The sequence below is a fragment of the Mangifera indica genome, unplaced genomic scaffold, assembly GCF_011075055.1.
Source record: "Mangifera indica cultivar Alphonso unplaced genomic scaffold, CATAS_Mindica_2.1 Un_0007, whole genome shotgun sequence".
Taxonomy (NCBI): Eukaryota; Viridiplantae; Streptophyta; class Magnoliopsida; order Sapindales; family Anacardiaceae; genus Mangifera; species Mangifera indica.
This window is the reverse complement of record NW_025401099.1, coordinates 587,397-611,279: the sequence shown is the minus strand read 5'-3', so window position 1 is coordinate 611,279 and position 23,883 is coordinate 587,397. Positions and strand designations below refer to the sequence as shown.

General features: G+C 31.2%; 1 protein-coding gene and 1 pseudogene across 1 annotated transcript; both read left to right on the top strand.

Moving 5' to 3' along the window:
• The first annotated feature begins 9,498 nt into the window (after nucleotides 1-9,498).
• On the top strand, nucleotides 9,499-10,277 carry LOC123205462 (annotated as a pseudogene).
• A 5,784-nt stretch (nucleotides 10,278-16,061) lies between these two features.
• LOC123205475 (condensin complex subunit 1-like) lies at nucleotides 16,062-23,679 on the top strand. The gene is made up of 17 exons (XM_044622425.1): nucleotides 16,062-16,326; nucleotides 16,430-16,752; nucleotides 16,877-17,037; nucleotides 17,136-18,315; nucleotides 18,474-18,665; nucleotides 19,318-19,980; nucleotides 20,085-20,261; nucleotides 20,961-21,028; nucleotides 21,127-21,349; nucleotides 21,434-21,533; nucleotides 21,635-21,750; nucleotides 21,822-21,879; nucleotides 22,134-22,285; nucleotides 22,368-22,569; nucleotides 22,847-23,011; nucleotides 23,084-23,174; nucleotides 23,552-23,679. Exons 1-16 carry the CDS (start codon nucleotides 16,182-16,184, stop codon nucleotides 23,170-23,172), a joined length of 4,014 nt encoding a protein of 1,337 aa, XP_044478360.1. The 5' UTR covers nucleotides 16,062-16,181; the 3' UTR covers nucleotides 23,173-23,174; nucleotides 23,552-23,679.
• Nucleotides 23,680-23,883: the final 204 nt, after the last annotated feature.

Below are 23,883 nucleotides of genomic sequence, written 5' to 3'. Positions count from 1 at the left end.
AATCATATTTCCATTTCTCTTGTCCTCCTCATTAATCAATATATTCAACAAATTTTAATATGTTATACTTTACAATTATACTGGTATTGACGCCGAAAATGTGATTAGGTTAGGGTACCTGATAGTGTTTATACTTGCTGACTTAATATTTGAATAAAAATTAAATATATTTCCTACTTTGTGCATGTTCTACGGTCAAACAATCCTTTAGTAAAATGTACGAGAACTATACTGAGGCATTTAGCCATTAACTAGACATGTTATCTATACGCAAAATGACTTAAAATGTGGATAGAGGTTATTTTACTCTAAAACAAGGAGAATGATGAATTTTGACAGTTTTATGATTTGTATGATATTAATTATCTCTTATCATTACAAATTTCATAATTATCTTTTATTTTAATGAGATAATTCAGATCAGTAGATTCTATTTAAACATTTAAATTTAATGTTCTAGGATTTCGGTTTATCTTCATACATAATTATGCAAATTATCCGCTTCTCTTATCTTATAAATACAAGATCGTATTAAGGCAAATGGGCTGCATTTTTGTATCTTATACTATTAATCAGTCAAAAAAACTTTGGCTTCCTATCTATAGGCCAAACCTTTTAGCATTATTATTATTATTATTATTATTATTGTGCTCTTGATTGTTTGCGGAAGATTGCACCTCAATTATATGTATTTGTTGTTGGTGAAGTTTTTACTATTAATAATTTGATACTAAAAGGAGGATACCTGCGAAAGCTTTTCTTTTCCGACAAACACATTTCTTTTTTCCAATTTCAGTCAAAACACTTTTCCTATGGCTAAGTGTGTGCACAATCCGGTTTGACACAGTTTGAGAGTTTTTTCAAACTTCAAACCAAACCAAATTAAACTAAATTGAAAAAACAGGGTTTATTCCAGTTTGGATTACAATTTAAACTATAGTTATCAATATCCAATGATATATAATATGTATCTTATAATATAATATGATATAGATGAAAAACTATACGTATCATAAGGTTTATCGAATTAATATGATATAATAAATATATCATACGATATGATATATATCATCGATTGGATTGATACACTTTTTAGAGAAAATAATGGTGTAGTATGAGTGTTTATGAAAATTTTCAAATGTTATGAGTGTTTGTAATATTTTTTAAAATGATGATGTGTCAATTATAATTTTTTATTATTTTATTAATAATTTATTATTTCATTTTTTAAAAATGGCATCATACAATATGATATACTATACATAAAACAAAAAATTAGATTTTCGATATATAATATAATACATGACTCGACTACCATAGTTTGAACCTTTTAAAATCATTCATATATATATGTGTGTGTGTGTGTGTGTGTATATTTATAATATTTAATAAAATTAATTAAATTATAGTTTTCTAAAATATAATATAAACATGTAAAATAAATACGATATATATATGATTTATAGTTTGGTTCAGGTTGAAAATCGTTCAAACTATAATCCAAACTGAAAAAAACGGTTTACAAAATTTTCAAGCCAACCCAAACCATTTTACAAATTAAACCAAACCAAAATGTAATTTTTAAGCGGTTTTACAGTTTAAACTAAATTATGCACACTCTTACCTATAACTTGTTGTTGAAGAAGATAAAAGAATGCCTTAAGTGGGCAACCTATTGAAGTCACTTAAAGTGTCTTTCTCAAATAACATCTCACACTCATTGTTGAAAACCAACTTGCTCTAACAGTTGAGGTACAACCAATAGCTAATGACATGGACGCATGATTGAATAATGGTAATAGAGGTTTGACCAATGTCATCAACGCCTTAATCTAATGAATGAATAATGCCACCTCAATAACACCACTAGTGACCTAGGTTCCTACCTAGCAACAAACCGCTACAAGGTCAAAAACTTCTCACACAACTACTTTTCCTCTCCACCATTAAAGACAATAACAAGGTCCTTTTAAACAAAGGACATAAAGTCATCCTAAGTATGTAGATAATGCAACCACCTAACTGGAGCCTTCCATTTGAAATCATATGTGATGGAGTGATTACACATAGGAGTAGTGCTCGAGCAAAAAAGAGATAAGAAGACTTATACGATTTATTATATATGCGAGCCATACCTTAGATGAAAGGAAGATCAATTATGAAACAATGAAGAAAGAACTTCTAGTCATGGTGTTTACATTTGACAAGTTTAGGTCGTATTTGATAGGATCAAAGGTGATAATGTATATAAACCATGCGACCATCAAATACTTCCTTAGTAAGAAAAATGCGCAATCCAGACTAATAAGATGGATTCTTCTCTTTCAAGAATTTGACCTGGAGATTTGAGGTAAAAAGGTGACTGAGAATGTTGTCACTAATCACTTGTCCAGAATTGAAAGAGATAAATGTAGGGAAATTGAAAAAGAACTTCCAATTGACGATTCATTCCCTAATGAGTAGCTCATACAAATTGGAAAATCTCAAATGGCTAATAATCTTAGAGGGGTGAATATGATTATTTAAAACTTTTTAGCTCAAAAAAATATGTTAAGCGAATTTATAAACAATCACAACCAAACAAGTAAATTCAATGATATGATCAAACAATTAAACAAAAGCTATATTCAAAAACTTATTAAGCATACAACACATATGTAAGCATAACGTAAAAAAGAGTAGGGAAAGGAAATGCTTAAAATTTATAGTGGTTCGGAGCTTTCTCTTTCAAGCCTCCTAAATCCATTTCTTTAAGCAAGCCACTTGAAGTTCCATTAGAAAATAATCCTTTTTTACAATTGTTCTCTAGGATTTTGCTTATATACACTAGTTGATCTAGGATTTTGTCAACCACAATAGTTTATCTGGGATTCTGCCCAAAAGAGTTTGAATAAAAAAAAAATGTTTATGAATGCCTTTACAAGGCTGATACAAGAAAATAAACACAAATGTATCTGTCAAGAATTTGAGTTATGAGCTTGTGAGAGAAATTGAAAAAGAAAATGGGTATAAGATTTTACATATATGATCTCTAACCTATTGTCTTCAATCTATAGTCTTAGATGGTTGGAAAGGCTTAAATGACCATTGGTTAGGATAATATATCTGTTGAGTTTCGATAATAATGTTTTAGCCTTGAAAACAAGATAGGACAGGTGTCTTATTTTGAAGGACAGTCATCTTTTTACACATTCTGACTTCGACAAGTTTGAATTAGATGTCCAACGGTCAAATTTTTGAAATGCACTATTCGAGGGATGGACATCCATTTTTCTAAGATAGGCATCCCACCTTGCACCTTTAGAATTTCACAATACTTCAAATGTGAAGGGATGGGTGTCCTAGTCATAGGGATAGGCATTCTAGTCATGGGGATGGTCGTCCTTATTCATTTGATAAAAATTCCCAATAGCTCCAAACTTGCAAGGACTGACATGAGACAAGCAAAGGAATTGGAGTCTTATTGGGGATTGGTATCCCACATTTAGGGATGGGCATCTGGTATTTGAAAAGTTGAAAACATAAATTCTGCCCATCTTTCGATCATAAGAATTTTGCCACAGATTTAATTAGCTCATTGAATATTAATTAACAACTTTAAACTTAGTTTTGACATAACCAAAATAGTAAGAGGTCCTACAATCTCTCTCTTTTTTATTAATGACAAAATTTAAGTTTAAGTATTGAAAAACAAGTAAAAAAGATTTGAAAAACTTTTGAAAGATTTGGAGCTCCCCCTTACTCGAATAATACAATTCAATTTGCCATTCATTAAAAAAATCTCCTCCTTTTTTCATTTTCATTTTATAAACCTATTTAAATTTAACATAAATAAAAAACAATAATAAAAAAAATAAAGTAAAGCTCAATTTTTTTCAATTGATTTCCAATTTAAGGCTAAAATAATATCAATTTGAAAACTTTCTCCTCATTAGTCAATGTCTATATACTTTCCCTTACTTTAACATATTTTAATAAACATAATGACCAAGTTTTTGTGTTAAAGTAAGTTCATATGATAAGATTTTAGAAAACCTTTGGCATGGTGTCCGTATATTTTTTATAAATCTTTTTTTCAATCAACAACAAATACAATTTAATATATGCATTTATACCATCCAAACTTCTTTCCAACCCCAAGCTACAATCAAGCAAGCAACGTAATTTCAAATGCAATTGCCTTAATATCAATATCCCATAAAAACATTATGTATCATCATCAACCAATTCAATTCCAATATCCAAATGAACACAAGGTGTTAAAGCAATTTTCAACTTCATTCAACCTTAAATCCATTCATCAAACATTTGGTCCAAAATAATATTAATCAATTCATCATAATTTAATACAATCAAACAACTCAATGTCCCAAAAAAAAAAATATTTTTGCAAAAGCTATGTCATCTAAAAAAAAATCCAATAAATCAACATGATTAATATTAATAGTCAAGTAAAATATCATCAATATGTCACAAGCATCAACAAAATGTCATAAGCTATGCCAAGTAGGTATTTATACACAATTTTAAAAAATATACCTAAACATTAATATCATCCACAAATATAAATATAATAATCAATTAAACATGATAACCAATATGAGAATAAATTTGAGAACTATAAAAAAGAACATGTTTCTTAAAGAGTCATGATATGCAAAAATTTAAATTTAAGAAACCATTAGCATTTTGCATAAAATAATTGGCTAAAAAAAATCCTGAATAAATATTTATGTAAAAAGACATGATTTTTAAAAAATTTTAAGTTGAAAAACAATGTTATGTGCATTAAATCAAAACATCATAAGAGACAAATCTTAGATATCTTAATCCATTTTGAGGAATATTTACGTAAATCAAGTCATGATCAACTTTGAACATAATTTCAGATCGATTTGACTTGATTTTGTAATAAACATTAAACACATTTAGATACTCATACTTATATCACATATTATGTATATATATTCCTTTGAACCATGTTAATCAAGTAATATGCAAATATGTAAAATATATCCGAAGCATCACATATTAATCAAAATGCACATGAAAACCTTCAATCAATTTAAATGCATCATTCAAATATTATCAACATCATGTTAATGAGCATTCAACCAAAAGTATATCAAAAAATATATAGTCATGTGAACATGTCAATTTACCTATAACATATACAAAATTTAAAACATTCCATAAAACATATTGATCAAATATCGAAAGAATGTATCAAAGATCAAACCTTAAGAGCAAAATTTGATTTAACTTTTAATTTCAATAAATCAACCAAGCTTAAATACACATATTCAACTAGCCAACCAATAGTCAAATTCAAATCATATTGGTATTGAATTTAAAGGAAAGTTTAAGTATTTACTTGATGTCCCAAGCTTTTAACTTGAAGAAATTTAAACTTTCAAAGTACCTTGGTGCTCCCATCTCCATTACCCAAATATTGGCCTTGCATAACCATTTATTTTGCATCATTTGATTCCAATGCTACAAGGTATACCTACAAAGAAATTCAAACTTTCTTTGATACCTAACTGGTTTTGGGTCCATTAAAATTAGTCTTCAATGTCCCTTTAGAAACCTAAAACTTCTTTATTTTAAATACTTTGTCAATCCAAATTGAACACTTTCTAATATTATGATCAATAAAAATACAAAATTTGTATTTTAAATGCAATAAATGATCATTTTATAAAAAGATTATTTCTATTATACCATAGACCTTCTTTATTTAATGTACATCTTTGAGATTCAAGCATCTCATCTAATCTTTTTGTGTCTATTTTGAATTTATCCAAAATCTCATTTGAGTTAGATATTTCCACATGTAATGCAATTTTCACTTTTGAGCTTTTCTAACTCATTTGATGCTAAAATCTTTTCATTTTTAGCTAATTCAAGTTCTTTCTTCATCTTAGCATGCTCATTCATAAGATTTTCATAATAATTTTAATGCATGTCAATTGTTTTTTCAAGGATTTATTTTTAGCACACATGCATTTGTATTCATCCATGAGAGAATCAAATATTTCTTATAATTCATTAAAAGAGTAAGAGTTAGTGTTGTTATCCTTTTCCTTTGATTCACTCATGGCTATGAAGCATTGATTGACTCTTTTGTGCTCTAACTCGCTTTCATCACTTAAATTGTTGCTTCTACTCCAAGTGGTTGTAAGCACAATCTTTTTAAGCTTCTTCTTCTTCCTCCTTTTCATGATTTAGGACATTCTTATCAAATGTGACTGGGCCTCTTGCATTTGTAGCATATAACTTCATCATCACTATCCTCCTATTTTTTTTTTTGGAGAAGTTTTTGTCTTTGTTTCCTGAAAGGAATTTTTTCAATTCCCTTGCAAAAAGATTCACATCTTCTTCATTCGTTGAAGAATCATCATTGTCATTTTTTATCTTCAAGGTAGTATTCTTCTTTGGTTTGGTTTCCTCTTCTTTAGACTTTTTCTTCATCTCAAATGTCAGTAGGCTTCCAATAAGCTTATCCATGCCTATCTGCTCAAGTTTTTTGATCCTTCAATAATAGTCACTTTTATGCTCCATGATTCTAGCAATGATTGAAGAATCTTCTTCACTAGCTTAATAGTCTCAAACTTTTTTCTAAGTTCTCTAAGATCATTTACCAAGTTTGAGAACCACTTATACATGTCAGTTATATTTTCTCCCAAATTCATTTCGAGCAACTCATATTCCCATAAGAGAAGCTCAATTTTGGACTCCTTTATTTGACTTGTACCTTCACATGAGGAAACACGATTAAATTTGACTGAGTCTAATGCACAAAACAACATACTCATAGCCCTTGTATTTAAACTCATCAATTTTTCATCTCTCATTAAAATCTTTTTCATTCTTAGGTAAATTTTGGACTCTTTTATTTTGACACCATTTAATGATTTTTCACTACTTATAATCTATTGATGGAATGTGAAGTTTCATCCTAATTTTTTATTAAGTGTAATTTAACCTACAAAACAATAGTGGTTTAGTAATGTTATGTCCTTCGCCAAACATGGTGATAGATGCACTAGCCATTTTAAAACCAATCTTAAACTCTAAAAATTGTTAGATTTTGTAACTTAGAGTTCAAGCTCTAATACCAATTGAAAAACACCAAGCAGTTAATAATCCTAGAGAGAGTGAATAGGATTATTTAAAACTTTTTAACCCAAAAAAATTCTATTAAACAAATTTATAAAAAATCACAACCAAATAAGTAAATTCAATGATATGATCAAACAATTAAGCAAAAGCTATATTAAAAAACTTATCAAGCATACAATATATATGTAAGCATAACGTAAAGAAAGTAGGGAAATAAAATGTTTAAGATTTATAGTAGTTCCGAGTTTTCTCTTCTAAGCTTGTTATGTCCACTTCTTTAACTAAACCACTTGAAGTTCCACTAGTAAAAGATCTTTCTTTATAATAGTTTTCTGGAATTTTACCTAGTACACTAGTTGATTTGAGATTATGACCACCATAATAGATTATTTGAGATTTTGTTCAAAAGAGTTTGAATACAAGAAATAATGTTTGTCAATGTCTCTACAAGGCTGATACACGAAAATGAGCACAAATGTGTCTCTTAAGAATTTGAGTTATAAGCTCGTGAGAGAAATTAAAAAAGAAAATGAGTATAAGATTTTATATATATGATCTCTAACCTATTCCTTATCAAAGAGTCTTCAATTTATAGTCTTTGATGGCTGGAATAGCTTAAATGACCTTTGATTGAGATAATATATCTATTGAGCTTTGATAATGATGTTTTGGCCTTGAAAACATGATGGGACGGGTGTCCTATTTTGAGGGACAAGTGTCCTCTTACATATTTTGATTTTAGTGGCTTTGAATTAGATATCCAATGGTCAAATTTTTGAAATGGACCACTCAAGAGATGGGTATCCTGTCTTACATCTTCAAAATTTCAGAATACTTCAAATGTGAAGGGATAAGTATCCCATGAAAGGGGATGGGCATTCCAGTCATAGGGATAGACGTGTTTATTCATTTGGCAAAAATTTTCAAGAGCTCTAAACTTGCAAGGACGGACATGGGACATAGAGACTAGCAAAAGAACCAATGTCCCATAAGGGACGGGCATGTGGATTTTTACTGGCCTATTATATTCCAAGACACTTAGAGGTTTATGAGTAAATGTGATCAACGCCAAAGATTTGGAACTATAATTAGGAGAAATGAGATGCCCCTAAGTACAATACTAGATGTTAAGTTATTTGATATATAGGGGATAGATTTTATAGGACCATTTCTAGCCTCCTACGAGAATCATTACGTACTAATTGTAGTTGATTATGTATCCAAATGTGTTGAAGCACTTGCAAGCCCTACCAATAATGCTCGAGTGCTTGTGAAATTTTTGAAGAGGTTTATCTTTGGAAGGTTTGAAACCTTAAGGGCAATAATAAACGATGACGGGTTATATTTCTACAACCATCTTTTTTAGAAAGTTTTGAAGAAATATAAAGTCATGCATAAAGTTACAACATCATACCATCCACAAACAAGTAAACAGGTTTAGATATTGAATCTAGAAATATAAAGCATCATAAAGAAGACAATAAATTCATCAAGAAAAGACTGGATTATTCAGCTAGATGACGTTTTATAGGCATATCAGACTGCATATACGATCTCTTTTGGTACTTCTCTTTATCGGCTCATATATGGGAAATCCTATCCCTTACTAGTTGAATTAGGACACAAAGCTTACTAGGCCATTATATTCCTCACATTTGTTCTCAAGAAAGCAAGAGAAAAAGTCATGAATGAAGGAAGAGTTTGAAAACAATGACAACCTTTACAGGTTACGCTAATTAATGCTAAAAAATTTAGAAGATTTAAGGTGGGTTGGCCCACTTTTATTCTCTTTCAATTTTGTTTTAATATTACAACATTTTAATTTAAAGTATAATAAATAAGAATATCTGATCACGACATGAATGTCAATACACACACATTCTTTCATCTTTTAATCACATTTTAATTGGGTGAAAGAATAAGCATATATTGGTTATATATGAAGCAAAAAACTAACCTAACATGGCATAACATGTGCAAGTAACATCTCAAACTAGAATTAGTTGGCGGATGAATGGATAGGCATGGGAGGCAAATGTTAAAGGGAATCAATCAATGAAAATTGGTGAGTGAGTGTCATGACTTTCCACTTACCCAAGATATGGGAAGCTCCCACATGATTTAATGTTAAGAAAAGAAAAGCCAACTTTGCTTACATCACTTGTATCTCTTGTGAGGATTTTATGTGCTTAGTTGCCCCTTTCTTTTTTAAAATCCCCATTTACATTTCTTTCTTTCTTTTGTTTAATTTCTCCATTGGTTCCCTTCTAATTCAATCTCAATCACCTTTGACAAATTAATTTCCCATCTTTATCTTGAAACTTCTATTAGAAAATTTTTTTTTGCATTCCTTTGGTTTTGGAATTTGGTCCAATGGGAGTTACAACAGTAGCTAACCTTAACTTTCATGTTTTAACAGTTGATAATAGTATCATAGATGGGAAACTTATTGAAAGGCTACTCAAGACCTCTTCATATCAAGGTGGAGATGATATATTTTTCTATTCTTTCTAGTTTTACTCACTTCTCACTCTTCCATTTGATTGCAATTATTATTGTTGATTTTGGGAGTAAGGCTCTTGAATTTCTAACAACTAACCTAAACAATCATTAGGTTTGCCTAATATGTTTCCATGTGTTTTCTTTTATCAATTTTAAAAATTCCATCTAAAATTTGCCTTAAAATCTTACAATAGGAAATGGAGGTAAATCTTATTATTACAGACTATCGTATGCTTGACGTGATAAATTATTATTTGCTCAAGAAAATGAAGGTATGCATGGTTAATTTATGATGATTAGGTTGAAAATCTACATTGGTTTGGTTAGAATTGAGTGGTTTATTTTGTGATGAATTGTAGGAATCCTTATTGTTAAGAAATATTCCAACATTCATCATGTCCTCTGAGAATGTTCTTTCAAGAATTAGCCCAAAAGATGGAGTAGAAGAATTCTTTTTTAAGCCACTCCAACTATCACATTTGAATAAGTTTAAACCTTATATATTGAAAACTAAGATTAAACAACAAGGAGAAGAAAAATCAACAACACAACAACCTAACAACAATAAGAGAAACCAAGGCATCAAAGAAAGGCTATCACCCGACAGAGCAATTAGACCTATATATAATGACATCAACATTCTAGTCTAACAACATTTTCTACAAATCTTTTTGTTTCTTTTTGTGAAAATGAAAAATCCAAATAGTATGATCCTAATTATCAATTTTCTTTTATAGATTGTAGTGGTGGCTAATGGTAATAGTAATACATAGAAATTAGAGTTGTTTAATGTATAAAGTTAGTCAATTTAAAATTGAAGACAAATTGTAATTGAAACAACCCAAAATCCTAACAAGGGAGTGAGTTGGTTTCATGATTGTGATTGTTGTTTAGATAAGATTAGCATAAATGAGTTGGAAGTTGAATAAGTTGTTAATGGAAATGTGTCACCACTCCAATATGTAATTTTCCTAGTTTTGTTACTGTCTAAAGTTATAAATATTTTTACAATGTTATAGGTTATTTGGTTGCATTGTCTATTTTTTATAAAAGATCTTATTAGTTAGATAAGCATTTGTCCCAAACAAACAAACAAATCTTTAGTAGGAAGAAATCACCTACCATATCAATTATGAAATAAACAATGAGCACAATTTTGTATTTAGGCTTTTGAACCATAAAAGGTTTTATGCTTGGAGATTGAAGTAATTTCATCTATAGGACTTTGAGAGTGATAATCCACCTATTTTTTTTAGTTGTGTTATTGGAACTAACATTTTTATCTTACTTGTCATCATATCTAAATTTACTCTATTAAGGATTTTTAATAGATTATTAATTAAAATAACCATTTTTAGAGGTTTCTGTAATTGGTCTAATGGTTTTGAAGGTCAACTTACATTACATAATAATAATAATAAATAATAAAGTGTGTGTAGGTTATGTAGAATTTGAAGAGTCATAACTTATTTAATTAATTTATGATAAAATTTAATAATTACTCATAAAATGCAATTTTAAATTTGCACCCTTTTATCTCTCTTTTGGACTTTTAGGTGTGACACATAAAGGAAGTACAAATTGCACATTAAAAGAATTTTATATTTCTTGCTTATGTAAATCAAAGAAAAAATATCATATTTTCTTTGGTCTTTGACTTATCTCTAGATATTATCAAGATTATCAAAGATTTATTTTAAAAATTATTTGAAGGGCTATTCCTCTTATATTAATTTATAATCGCAAAGTATTATTAGGTTTTAGTTAGGGAAATAATTTGGGTATTTCTTAACTATTATCTCAATTTCATAATTAACTTAAAAGTGATTATGACTAATTTTTCTTGATAATATATTTAATTTAGAATTTTATAGTAGAATTTTTCACATAAATCATGTATTATTGATTATGGTTGATTTGCTTCGTTTCCTACATGTGATTGATTTTTTCTATGATTGAATGACTTAATTTATTTGTATAATTAGATTTAGCATTTGTGACCCCAACATTTATGTGAATATAAGCAACATTTCAATCATATGCCAATGTAACCAACTTGATTAAAAAATATGGCTTTCATCCCTAACTTTCTATCAAAATTACTTTGAACCTAAAACAATTCAAGTTGAAACTCATTTGCAACATTTTCTCATACTTCAAACCCAAAATCAAGTAGAAAACATTTTTACTTTCAAGTATGAAGATCAATCTTAACTTCAGATTGTGTTAGACCCAAGGAGTACACACATTATTGGATGTTCATGGATTGTTATTGTTAAGATTTGCTACATGTATGTTTTTATACTATTAATGTATGAAATTTTAGAGGTTTATGGATTGTTATAAGGTGTAATATGTGTTATATGAAAATCGTATACGATTTACAAGATTTAGGGATGTATAAAATCAAATTCAAACATCCTAAAAAATATATATTCCAAGTCGTTTATTTCTTCCTTTGGGGGATATGTGTAACTTTTACACAACTAAGTGTAATTGTAATTTTCTTACCTGAATGGGGGTAAAGTGACTATAGAGGTAAATGCAAATTTTTTAGGTAAGTTGGGAGTAAATTTAATTTTTCAAGCTAATATGGAAATGGTTTATTTAATTATTTTATTTATGAAATTAACTACTTATTTTGAATTCATGCTAGTGTGTATGTTGAATCAATTCTACTTGGAAAGTCAATTATGAGGCATTCAAAATGCAAGGTCTTAAAAGACATATTAAATTGTAAAATTGACTTCTAGCATCATTGATTTGGTACTATTAGTACCAAACAAATGTTTCATTGATTCATGGTCTCATCAAATAGTCTAATTGCATATTCTAACAATTTCACCTTATAAATAATGATTAACAAGAAAAAGGTTAGTTAACCTTCGGAAGAACTCAATGAATAAATTGTATCAATGAATACTTTGTTGCAACAGAAGTAATGATGGGCGCATACGATCGTCTGATGTTGTTTACATGGATGATTGGCTACAATACAAGTGGGAGGTTGTTGGGGTCAGTGCTTTAAAGTTAATCCCTATGAGTATACAAATTCATTGATAAAGGTCATAATTGACATTTCATATGACATTCTTTGTCCATAAAACATATTAATATATTCTAAGACAAATGTCCTAAGACTAGTTGAACAATAATAAGGTGATCAGTGATTGGTACTTGATCGTGAGAACCTTATTTGCACGTTAGGTGATTGTTCTTAAAATGTTTATAACTTTGATATTACCATAACCAAAGATATGAGTAATAGTGAGAGAGTTATCATAGTATTAAATGTTAAGATAGTGCCTTAGTCAATTGTCACTATTAATGTTTGATATAATCTTTGATATTTAAATAATAAAATGACATTTATATTATTTGTATTTAGTTTAAAATAGATAATTTCCTTGAGAATAGTTGAATCATGATGAATGTATTAATACTCAACACCTAATGGTAAGAACTTTATATGCACATTAAATGGTTATTCTTAAAATGTTCATAACTCTGATATCACCATGATAAAAAGCACAAGTAATAATGATCAAGTTATCATAGTGTTGAATGACCTCATTGTAAGATAATGATAGTTCTCATGTGTCAAAGGTGTTTGTTGACAACTTGGTACAACACCTACACATGGGTGTACGTTGTAGACATGTCCTTTAGACTAACCACCAAGAAGATTCCATATGAATGATTGCTCTAATGTTTATGAAAAAAATATCCTTTTAGTGAATGAAGGCACATGTGATCTTTAGACTTGAGGTCATATAACCGTCTTTTACAAGGATCGCTATGATTTGGCACTAACTTAATGTAGTCCGATAAGAGGATTGTCAAAAAGATGACAATTGACCATATCGACATTTGCATGAAGACTATGTTGGATCAATAAATGATTTATCACTTTCAACATGGGAGATGATATCTCAGTTAAGGTCGACTAATGGTTGTTAATGATCAATTAAATTTGTGGCTATAATGAAATTGAACTAATACTCGATTCAATATTATTTGATTATTGACATAAGTCAATTTATGTAATTCGAGCAAACTTGAAAGAGACGCTTAATCTGTACCTTAGCCTTTAAGAGTTATCATATGATGAAAAAATCGAATTATATGAGTGACCAGATCATTAATAGGTTAAAAGAAGTTACATGTTGACCTCTACTAATTGAGTGGGCATGATGTCTTGCTAGATGATAATCTTAGTCTATGTTTGAATAGATATTGGGTCAAGAGTTTAACATGAATCCAGTCGCCATAAACTTAGTGGAGAGTTTATGAGTTACACGTAAAAGGAGTTAATAAACTCTAGAGGTGTGGGGATTGTTTGAGTTGGATTTAGTCTGAATTTTGGATAGAAAATTTAGAGTTAGGGTTTTATGAAATAAAACTATGTCTAAACTTTTCATGAAGCACACCTTTATATGTTGTTTAAAATACACATCATGATTGGCTTAATCATAAGACATGGTTGACTCTCTCTTTTCCAAGGTGCACGACTGACTCTATGCAAATGGAACAAGTGGCACCTCTTTTGACATAGTGTATAGTTGTGCACTTGGTCAATAAGAGCTCAACTAGGTTTTCTATCCAATAGAATAAGTCTAATACATTTATGGTCTTTCCCTTGTTCATAAACACCAGGATTATTAGTAAATTACCCTTGCCTCTAAGTTCGAATTAACTCTTTTATGCATATGACCTAATAACTCTTCATTGAGCTAACAGTGTTTAGATTCAAAGTGAATCTACACACAAACCAAGATTGACCTCTAGTAAGACATCGTGATTACCTAGATGATATAATGTCAAAAGATATCTCATAAGCCATTATAACATCATAGTTACGTGTAATTCAATTATTTCTTAAACTAATATCTCATGAGGCAGAGATATAAAAATGTATCTATTTCATTGGCTTATCAATATGAACTGATACACATCAATAACCAATACGGATCAAGCTACGACCTAATCTCATTGTGGCCATAAATTCAAACAGTCATGAATGTCGTTCAATATTCTTTTTATTTTTTGTGTTTGGAAGTGACGAATCTTTTTTTGTGTTTGAGAGTAATGAATATTTTATTATGGCCACAAATTCAATATTTTTTTGTGTTTGGGAGTGACGAATCTTTTATTGATCAACTATAGTTTTTATATGTCTTACGATATGACTAATCACTAAATTTATGGAAACACTAGTTACAACGATATGTTGGATAGTATCAAACAATACCAATCCTTACACAAGACAGTCTAGTGATTTTAAGTTAAAATATTACATGCACCTGTGGTATTCAAAGGATATATTTTATAGACACTAGAATAATTATTCATATGGATATTCCCTGGTATAATTGGTCCGAGAAACATATCTATAATGTGCACCCATGTGTTACACTAAATTATCTATAAACAGTTTTAACACAAGAGAATTGCACTATCTTTCAATGGAGTCGATCAACACTATAATAATCTCATCATTATCATACGTGCCCTTGTTCATTATAATGTCAGGATTATGGACTTTTTAGAATGACCACTAAATGTGTGCATAAGGTTCTCATGTCAATTATCTAATCTCCTCATTATAGTTATACTATTTTAAACACATATTATTTGTGCAATCATATAATTAATAGACATATAAATTGAATAATAATAATCATTTTATTAAGAATTAATATAAAATCGCAATTATAAATGTTAAATACGATTAACTCTAGAACATCCACCCTAACCCCTAATGCTCAAACAAATTTCATAAAACCTCCAAAGAGGAATGGTAAAAAATTGATGTTGTTACATATTATAGGTATGATTCAGGTTAAGAATCTTTGACAATATATTCTCTAACGTTTGTTTTGAGATTATAGCCAAATGAAAATGAAGAAGCTAAACAAAGAACAAAATGTCAAATTAAGCCTGAGATTGATAGTGAATGGATACAAGTTTAAGACTATTTTTTCTTAGACAAGGGATTACTAGATTCTGAAAAACCTCCTTCGATATTTTTCAAAGAGATGAATATACTAATTTTAACAGAAAATTTAGATGATATCTCAGTAAGTTTCGATGATGATTTCATGTTATGCATATAAAACGTTGATAATTATTTTTAGGAACATACTTTGCCATTGGATTAACACTCAGTGATGGAGATATTTTGTCTCAAGTTGTTTATCTTCATGGATGATGGAAGCTCTTGTCAAGGGTAAATTAGTAATTTATCTTGAAAACTAACATAAGATACTAATAAAAATGGATGATGGGTAGGTATTTGGATTTTCAAACTTAACAGGTGAAAATTACTACTTTAGCAAACCTTGGGTGGGAAAGAGTATTTTGGTCTCAAAGATTACTTCAAACTAAATGGCCCTATCATATACCACCCATAGAGAATTAGGATCAACCCAGATGAGCTCAGCCCGGATGCAATAGTCCGATAATTATCCCGCTTCTTCTGAAAAGATTGAAAATTTGAATTTGCCAGAAGACTTAAAACAAAAGTTTCAAAGTCTGTTTTTCTCACAGACAAAATGACTCTGTCTCGGCACTTCGTTTTTCCGCATAACTTCCGAGCCCTGGAAGCCGTAGAAGAACAAGATGACAATCTTCTTTCCGTCCAGAACCCTTTCAACATCTCCTCGATGCGCCCTTCTCAGCTTGAAGAATTCGTCAAAGGTCACTTCTCGCCCTCTCACTTTCGAAACCCTAGAAAGAAATTGTTGAATTACTTTTTAATCTACTTAGCATTCAAAATCTCACTATTTAAATTGCTTAGCAGGTGTATCTTTTGACCTATCCGACAAAGAGCTCTTCTGTATTGAGGAGCCAAATGTGTTTGATCGTGTTTATTCATTGGTTGGGGGCTTTTCTAGTCTCAGCCCGTCTTGTAAAATCAATCTTGTAGAGAGTCTTCGGTCCAATTTCAGTGTCCTCCTCCCAAATATAGATTCCCTATCTCGTGTCTCTGAGGGTGAGGATGATGAATCACCAGTAATAGAACGCCTTACTTCACATCGTAATGCTTTTAAAATATACACTTTCTTCCTCTTTAGTATCATTTTTGCCGAAGATTCGAATATATCCCCCAACAACAATGCAAAGGTACTTATTATAGCTAATTTTCTTTACTGAATGTGTACATGTTGTTTCTTTTTCGGTAGATGTGTTTATGTTGTTTTTGGATTGATGTTGCTGTATTCTTGAAGCTTTTGGGTTATTGGTTTAGGTTACAACAACTGCAAGGAAGAAACAAATGGCAAACTCATGGAATTGGGAGTTACAAAGGGGTAGAATGCTTAATTTAATTGCCAATTCGCTCGACATCAACCTTTCCTTGCTTTTTGGTTCATCAGACCCAGATGAAAACTATTTATCTTTTGTTGTAAAGTATGTCAGATAATTGGTGTGATATATTTAGGCTTATTTTTATATTTATTTCTTTGGATTTATTCAAACTCATAACTTTATTATTTGGGTTTTTGTAGAAATGCATTTTCTCTGTTTGAGAATGCAGTGCTTTTGAGAGATACAGACACAAAAGATGCTTTGTGTCGTATAATTGGGGCTTGTGCTACAAAATACCACTACACTGCTCAGTCTTGTGCTTCAATCTTGCACCTGATTCACAAATATGATTTTGTTGTCATCCACATGGCAGATGCTGTTGCTGGGGCTGAAAAGAAGTATGCTGATGGAACTTTGGCAAGTTATCTCATCAGAGAGATTGGGAGAACTAATCCTAAAGCCTATGTTAAGGATACCATGGGGGCAGAAAATATTGGACGTTTTCTGGTGGAGCTTGCTGATCGGCTGCCAAAGTTGGTTTCAACCAACATTGGACTTCTAGTGCCACACTTTGGTGGGGAGTCTTATAAGATAAGGAATGCTCTTGTTGGGGTTTTGGGAAGGTTGGTTGCAAAGGCATTTAAGGACGTTGACGGAGAAGTGAGTTCTAAATCTGTCCGTCTTAGAACCAAGCAAGCCATGATGGAGATTTTGCTTGAACGGTGTCGAGATGTTTCAGCTTACACTAGGAGTCGGGTTCTACAGGTTTGGGCTGAATTATGTGAAGAGCATTCTGTTTCAATTGGATTGTGGAATGAGGTTGCCGAAGTTGCTGCTGGGAGGTTGGAGGATAGGAGTGCTATTGTTAGAAAATCTGCATTAAATTTGCTCATCATGATGTTGCAACATAATCCTTTTGGTCCACAACTTCGAATAGTTTCATTTGATGCAACATTAGAGCAGTACAAGAGGAAGCTAAGCGAGTTTGAGTCCAATATTCCTTCAGAAAGTGTTGAACATATTTTGCCATCTGAAAATGATACTTACTACGGAATTGATGATGTAAATGCTGAGGAGGTGGTCAAGGAGCAGCAAGAGAGTTTGGCTGATAGTTATTTGCCTCATAGCGAAGAAGGGATTGCTGAGAAGGATACTTCTTTGCCAGATGTTGGGAACTTGGAGCAGACCAGGGCATTGGTTGCTTCACTTGAGGCTGGCTTGAGATTTTCCAAGTGTGTATCTGCCACAATGCCAACTCTTGTTCAATTGATGGCTTCATCTTCTTCAAGTGATGTTGAGAACACGATTCTTTTGTTGATGAGGTGCAAACAGTTCCAAATTGATGGTGCTGAAGCTTGCCTCCATAAGATGTTGCCACTAGTAAGCCATTTCTTCTAGAATGCCATAAACATTGTGAAGTATAAATTTTTATTTTACTCTCGAGACAAGTTGATGCTTTCTTTGGTTGAGGTTATCATGAAATTGGATTTAGTTTTAAAATAAAGCTGACATTAATAGTATGAACTGGCCTTTTTTAGGTATTTTCTCAAGATAAATCTATCTATGAAGCTGTGGAGAATGCTTTCATTACAATTTATATAAAGAAAAACCCAGTGGAAACTGCTAAAAATCTTTTGAATCTCGCGATAGATTCAAATATAGGAGATCAAGCAGCCATGGAATTTATTATATCTGCCTTGGTGTCCAAAGGAGATATATCTACGAGTATGGTATGTTCTCTTTATTTTTTCTAGATTACCTTGGTGAGTTTTGATTGATATTATTATTTATTTGATGTGAAAACTCAGGATGCTGACTAAAACTTATATACCTATATATTCTGTTAGTAGATGAAATAGATATTTATATATTGCAGTGGTAAATGTGACAGCCATTGAAATTTACATATTGTTCATAGATATATCAGGATGTGGAATTAGATTTTATATATATATTTGATATCTCTGATCCCATTTTGTTAATGGTGGTGAATCTGTTGATCACTTGATGTTTGGGTGCAAAATTTAATAGTTAATCCATTATTCTTGAGAGGTTGAGCTATATGTTTTTTCTCAAGTTATAATAGAAAATTGGCTGTTTTAAACTGAATAGACATGCTCGAATATTATGAAGAGAGGTATTTAAATTTCGCTTATAATTGAATTCAGTAAAAGACAATGAAGGAACCGTACAAAACAATTGGCAGACAATGCGAGTGTTATTTAGTTGACTGTGGACCATGGAATATGTCATCTATTGTTTGATTTTGCCTTTTATTACTACAGTTTGAAATCGTCAGGTAAAGCCAACAATTATGAAATTCTTTTATACTTTCGGCTTGATATAAACAGTAAAATTCTTATATAGCATTTTCATTCACAGATATCAGCATTATGGGATTTTTTTTGCTTTAATGTTAGTGGAACCACAGCAGAGAAAAGTCGTGGTGCTCTGTCTGTCCTTTGCATGGCTGCAAAATCATCCAATATGATTCTTGGATCTCACTTACAAGATATTATTGATATTGGATTTGGTCGTTGGGCTAAAGTAGAACCTCTGCTTGCTAGGACAGCATGTATTGCTTTTCAGAGATTGTGTGAAGAAGATAAGAAGAAACTTTTGCTTAGTAATGGCAGCCGGGTGTTTGGTATTCTAGAAAGCTTAATTACTGGCTTTTGGCTTCCAGATAATATATGGTTTGCTGCTGCTGATAAAGCAATAAGTGCCATTTATAGTACTCATCCAGCTCCGGAAGCCAAAGCTGCTGATCTTGTTAAGAAGTCTATTAACTCTGTCTTTCATTCTAATGGGGGAGATAAGCTGCAGAAGGACATAGACAATGGTAACGATAGCATGCTAACCACAGTTCAAGTTGGAAAACTTGGTAGGTGTTTATTTGTTGTAAGTCATGTGGCCATGAACCAACTGGTATATATCGAGTCTTGCGCTCGGAAAATCCAGAAACAGAAAATCAGAAAGGATAAAATGTTTGATGATCATCAAAATGTGCATGATAATGGCTCCATGAACACTAATGTGCCAATGGTAAGATCTTATGAATATTTTATCATTAGAAGAACCAGGCATTGTTATTTTCATTTTACGGGATTTTTGTTTTTATTTCAAAATGTTTTCTTCTGGCCAAGCAGGACAGTAGTATCAATGCTGAATTAGGTCTTGCTGCCTCTGAAGAGGCAATACTTGATACACTAACTGAAAGGGCAGAAAAAGAAATTGTTTCTGGTGCTTCCAATGATAAGAATTTGATTGGACAATGTGGACAGTTCCTATCAAGGCTTTGTAGAAATTTTTCTCTGATGCAAAAGGTTGGTGCCTGATTTCATATATTTGTTTTTTCTCTGATGCATAAGGATTAGAGTAGAAATTTTTGTCAAATACCAAGTATCTGGTACGCCAGATAGTATTGGAGTTGTCTATTTTGTTTTTCTGACATTACAACATTTGAATTCAGTGGTGTGAAGCTCCCAAACAAACTTTACAGGCACTTTTATAATTAATCATACCCCCGTTAGTTATAAAAATATCTAGGGACACTTCCATAAATCTTAAAGTAAGAGAGAGAGAAAACTTAAACAATGCTAAAAATGATTGCATATATCTTAGGATTGACATGGGGAAGAATTTTCAGTCCTTGATTAAAATTCTAACTGCTCAGAAAACAAGGTTTCAGCTGTCATTGGTACAGATGGACACTAATTTAAAATTGAAATTCTATGTAAAATAAAAAGGGAAAAATGATAAGTTATAGATTATGCTTAATAATTTGGTGTTCAATGAATTTCTTATAATTTAGTTGTAAAAGGCATGATTTTTTTAACAATTGTTTTGAAATGTTTCTTGGTTATCTATGTTACAGTTTGCCAAAGCTAATTGGAGTATTGATCTAATTGTGAATTATAGAGTTGTACAGTTGATTTAATACAATAAGATGCAGAACTTTCTGTATTTTTCTGATTATCGTTCAAACCTTAGATAGTTTGCTTATGGATTCTGTATTTTTTCAGTATCCTGATTTACAGGCATCTGCGGTCCTTGCTCTGTGTCGATTTATGATTATTGATGCAAACTATTGGTGAGATACTCTCATCCTATCTCTCTCTATTGTCACTCAGTATCTCTTCATCATAGATAAGACAAACTTATTGTTTAAACTTCATTGAAAATCACCAGTGAAGCAAATCTTCAACTTCTGTTCACGGTTGTGGAGAGTGCACCCTCAGAAATTGTTCGTTCCAATTGCACCATCGCTCTTGGAGATTTGGCTGTCCGCTTTCCTAATCTGTTAGAACCTTGGACTGAGAAAATGTATTCCCGCCTACAAGACCCATCTGTTTCTGTCCGGAAAAATGCTGTTCTGGTGCTTTCGCATCTCATATTAAATGACATGATGAAGGTCTTGAGGATTGGCTGTCTGTTGCATGTTCCCTTTCTTAGTTTATAATATGTTTGGTCTTATGTTGGTTATTGGCTTGACCAGGTGAAAGGGTACATAAATGAGATGGCTATACGAGTAGAAGATGATAATGAGAGGATTTCAAACCTGGCTAAACTATTTTTCCATGAGCTGTCTAAGAAAGGTTAATATGTGATAACTGACTGGTAGTGATACTATTAAGACAGACTTAATTCTTCCTTTTCTCAAAATAAATGAACAATTCCTTTTTCAATAATGCTGCAGGAAGCAATCCTATATATAATTTACTTCCTGATATACTCGGCAAATTATCTAACCAGAACTTGAGGTGGGAATCTTTTTGCAACATCATGCAACTCTTGATTGGTTCCATCAAGAAGGTATAGATTGCTTAGCCTAGTTAAAGTGACATTAATTTGTTTAAAATGACATCATTTGCATTCATTTCCAGGATAAACAAATGGAAGCTCTTGTTGAGAAACTTTGCAATAGGTTTAGTGGGGTGACAGGTGTGGGTTCTTATTTCCCTTTAAAATGTTTTCTTTAATTGGTCATTTGCTAAGCTATACTTCTTATCATGCTAGTTTGGAGCTTATGGCTCTGTAACACAAATTAAGACGTAAAAGCATGAATTATTTGTGGTGTCAATATTTCCCTTATTCTGGGGGAAAATTTGATCCAAACTAATTGCAATATTTAGATATTAAGCAAGGGGAATGTATATTCTGTTCTTATAAGCTATTGAGAGTCATCTTTGCTACAGATATTAGACAATGGGAATATATTTCCTATTGTCTTTCTCAGCTTGCATTTACTGAAAAGGGAATGAAAAAGCTCATGGAGGCATTCAAGATCTATGAGCATGCCCTGTCAGAGGATTCTGTCATGGAGCATTTTAGAAGTATAATTAACAAGGTATCACATTTTCTCTAGTTCTTGTACAACTGCTCCGTCACCACTTAAAGATATGCATGTCGTTTATGTTCTTTTCAAACAGGGTAAGAAATTTGTAAAACCAGAACTCAAAGTGTGCATCGAGGAGTTTGAGGAAAAGCTTAATAAATTCCACATTGAAAAGAAGGAGCAAGAATTGGCAACAAGAAATGCTCAAATTCATAGGCAAAAAGTTGGTACGATGGAAAAGTTTGTGGAGGACTGCAATTCTAGAGGAGAGAGTGCAGAATCTGATACTTCTGAAGGTTGATGAACTAAATTTAAGCTATTGTTTTACTTAATTTCCTACTACTTCCCACTCCATCATTGATAGTTTTAGGTCTCCTTTAGAAGATTTGAAGTAAGCAAGGCAAAATTTTTCTTATAGTTTGAGAACTTATTGGAATAGCTAGACAGTGGTTTACTTGATCAGAAATTACTCAAGGGAGTAACTATAAAATCATGAGAACAGTACCTGAGTAACATAGATAAGGTTGTATGTTGTGGAAATTGACAGCATTTTATATCTTGTGATTTATTCAGATGGTGAAGTTGTTGATCCATGTATGGAAGGGGTGACCCAATGTTTGGATGATGTATCAAGTTTAGAATCTGGCAACTCAAAAGAACATTCTGGTATGTCTAGTGAGGTGGTAGAGTCTGAAACAGATGATGTTGAAGTTCAATCCTCAAAAATTGACATGAAAGGTAATTGAACTTGAATTTTTATTTATTTATTTAGATATTTATGATATTAGTATAGTGTGCAATCATTTATAGGGGCATCCAAATCAAGAGTTAAGAAAAGCAACATCAAGGATGTAAACAGCAACATTTCTGCATCAAATAGAAATAGCAGGTCGAAATGAAGGTATGACTTTCTCATTTTTTTTTGACTATCTTTATATAGTCATGCAAGAATAAAATTTACACTATTAGAACATTGCATAGAAAAGAGGTGAATGTTTTGTGTTTGGTGAATTGTTGATTGACTACACTGAAGTCTCACTCTTATTCCCTTGAAAGCTCCTGGTGGAGGATTTTTCAATCATGTTTAGAATAATGTTTTTCACTTGATAGACCTTAGATTTTTCTCAATCATTTTGATTTTTTTTTGGTTGAACCAAGACCATATTTTTCTTTCTTTCCCTTTTTCTATTATTATCATTAGATTGTAATCTTCAAGAGCTTGACTCTTATGAAATGTAATCCTAATTTGGGAAAATGTATTTATATGATATTGTGCAGGTAGAACAAATTGGAGTTGAGTTTTGTTGGTATTGGCTCTCAAGGCTTTCGTGCTGTGGTTTGTCATTTTATTGTCAAACGCAATACATGATTTATTTATTTATTTATAAATATATCTTCCCATTCAAGCTCTCTATGGTTTGTCTGTACATCAAGAAATAACTCTAATTAAATTTAGTACCCAACCGACATGTTGATGTCATAGTTAGGCTTTTCAGGGATTGAGATAAGTTTGAATTTTATTCCATTCATATAATTAAATAATTTTAAATTAAAAATTAAAAATATTTAATTATATATATAACATCATATAATATTTTATATTTTAATAT

Coding starts and splice junctions, on each gene's coding strand:
- LOC123205475 (XM_044622425.1), top strand. CDS start 16,182: ATGACTCTGTCTCGGCACTTCGTTTTTCCGCATAACTTCCGAGCCCTG. Junction 17,038..17,135: donor TATTTATCTTTTGTTGTAAA/GTATGTCAGATA, acceptor GGGTTTTTGTAG/AAATGCATTTTCTCTGTTTG. Junction 22,570..22,846: donor AGAATCTGATACTTCTGAAG/GTTGATGAACTA, acceptor TGATTTATTCAG/ATGGTGAAGTTGTTGATCCA.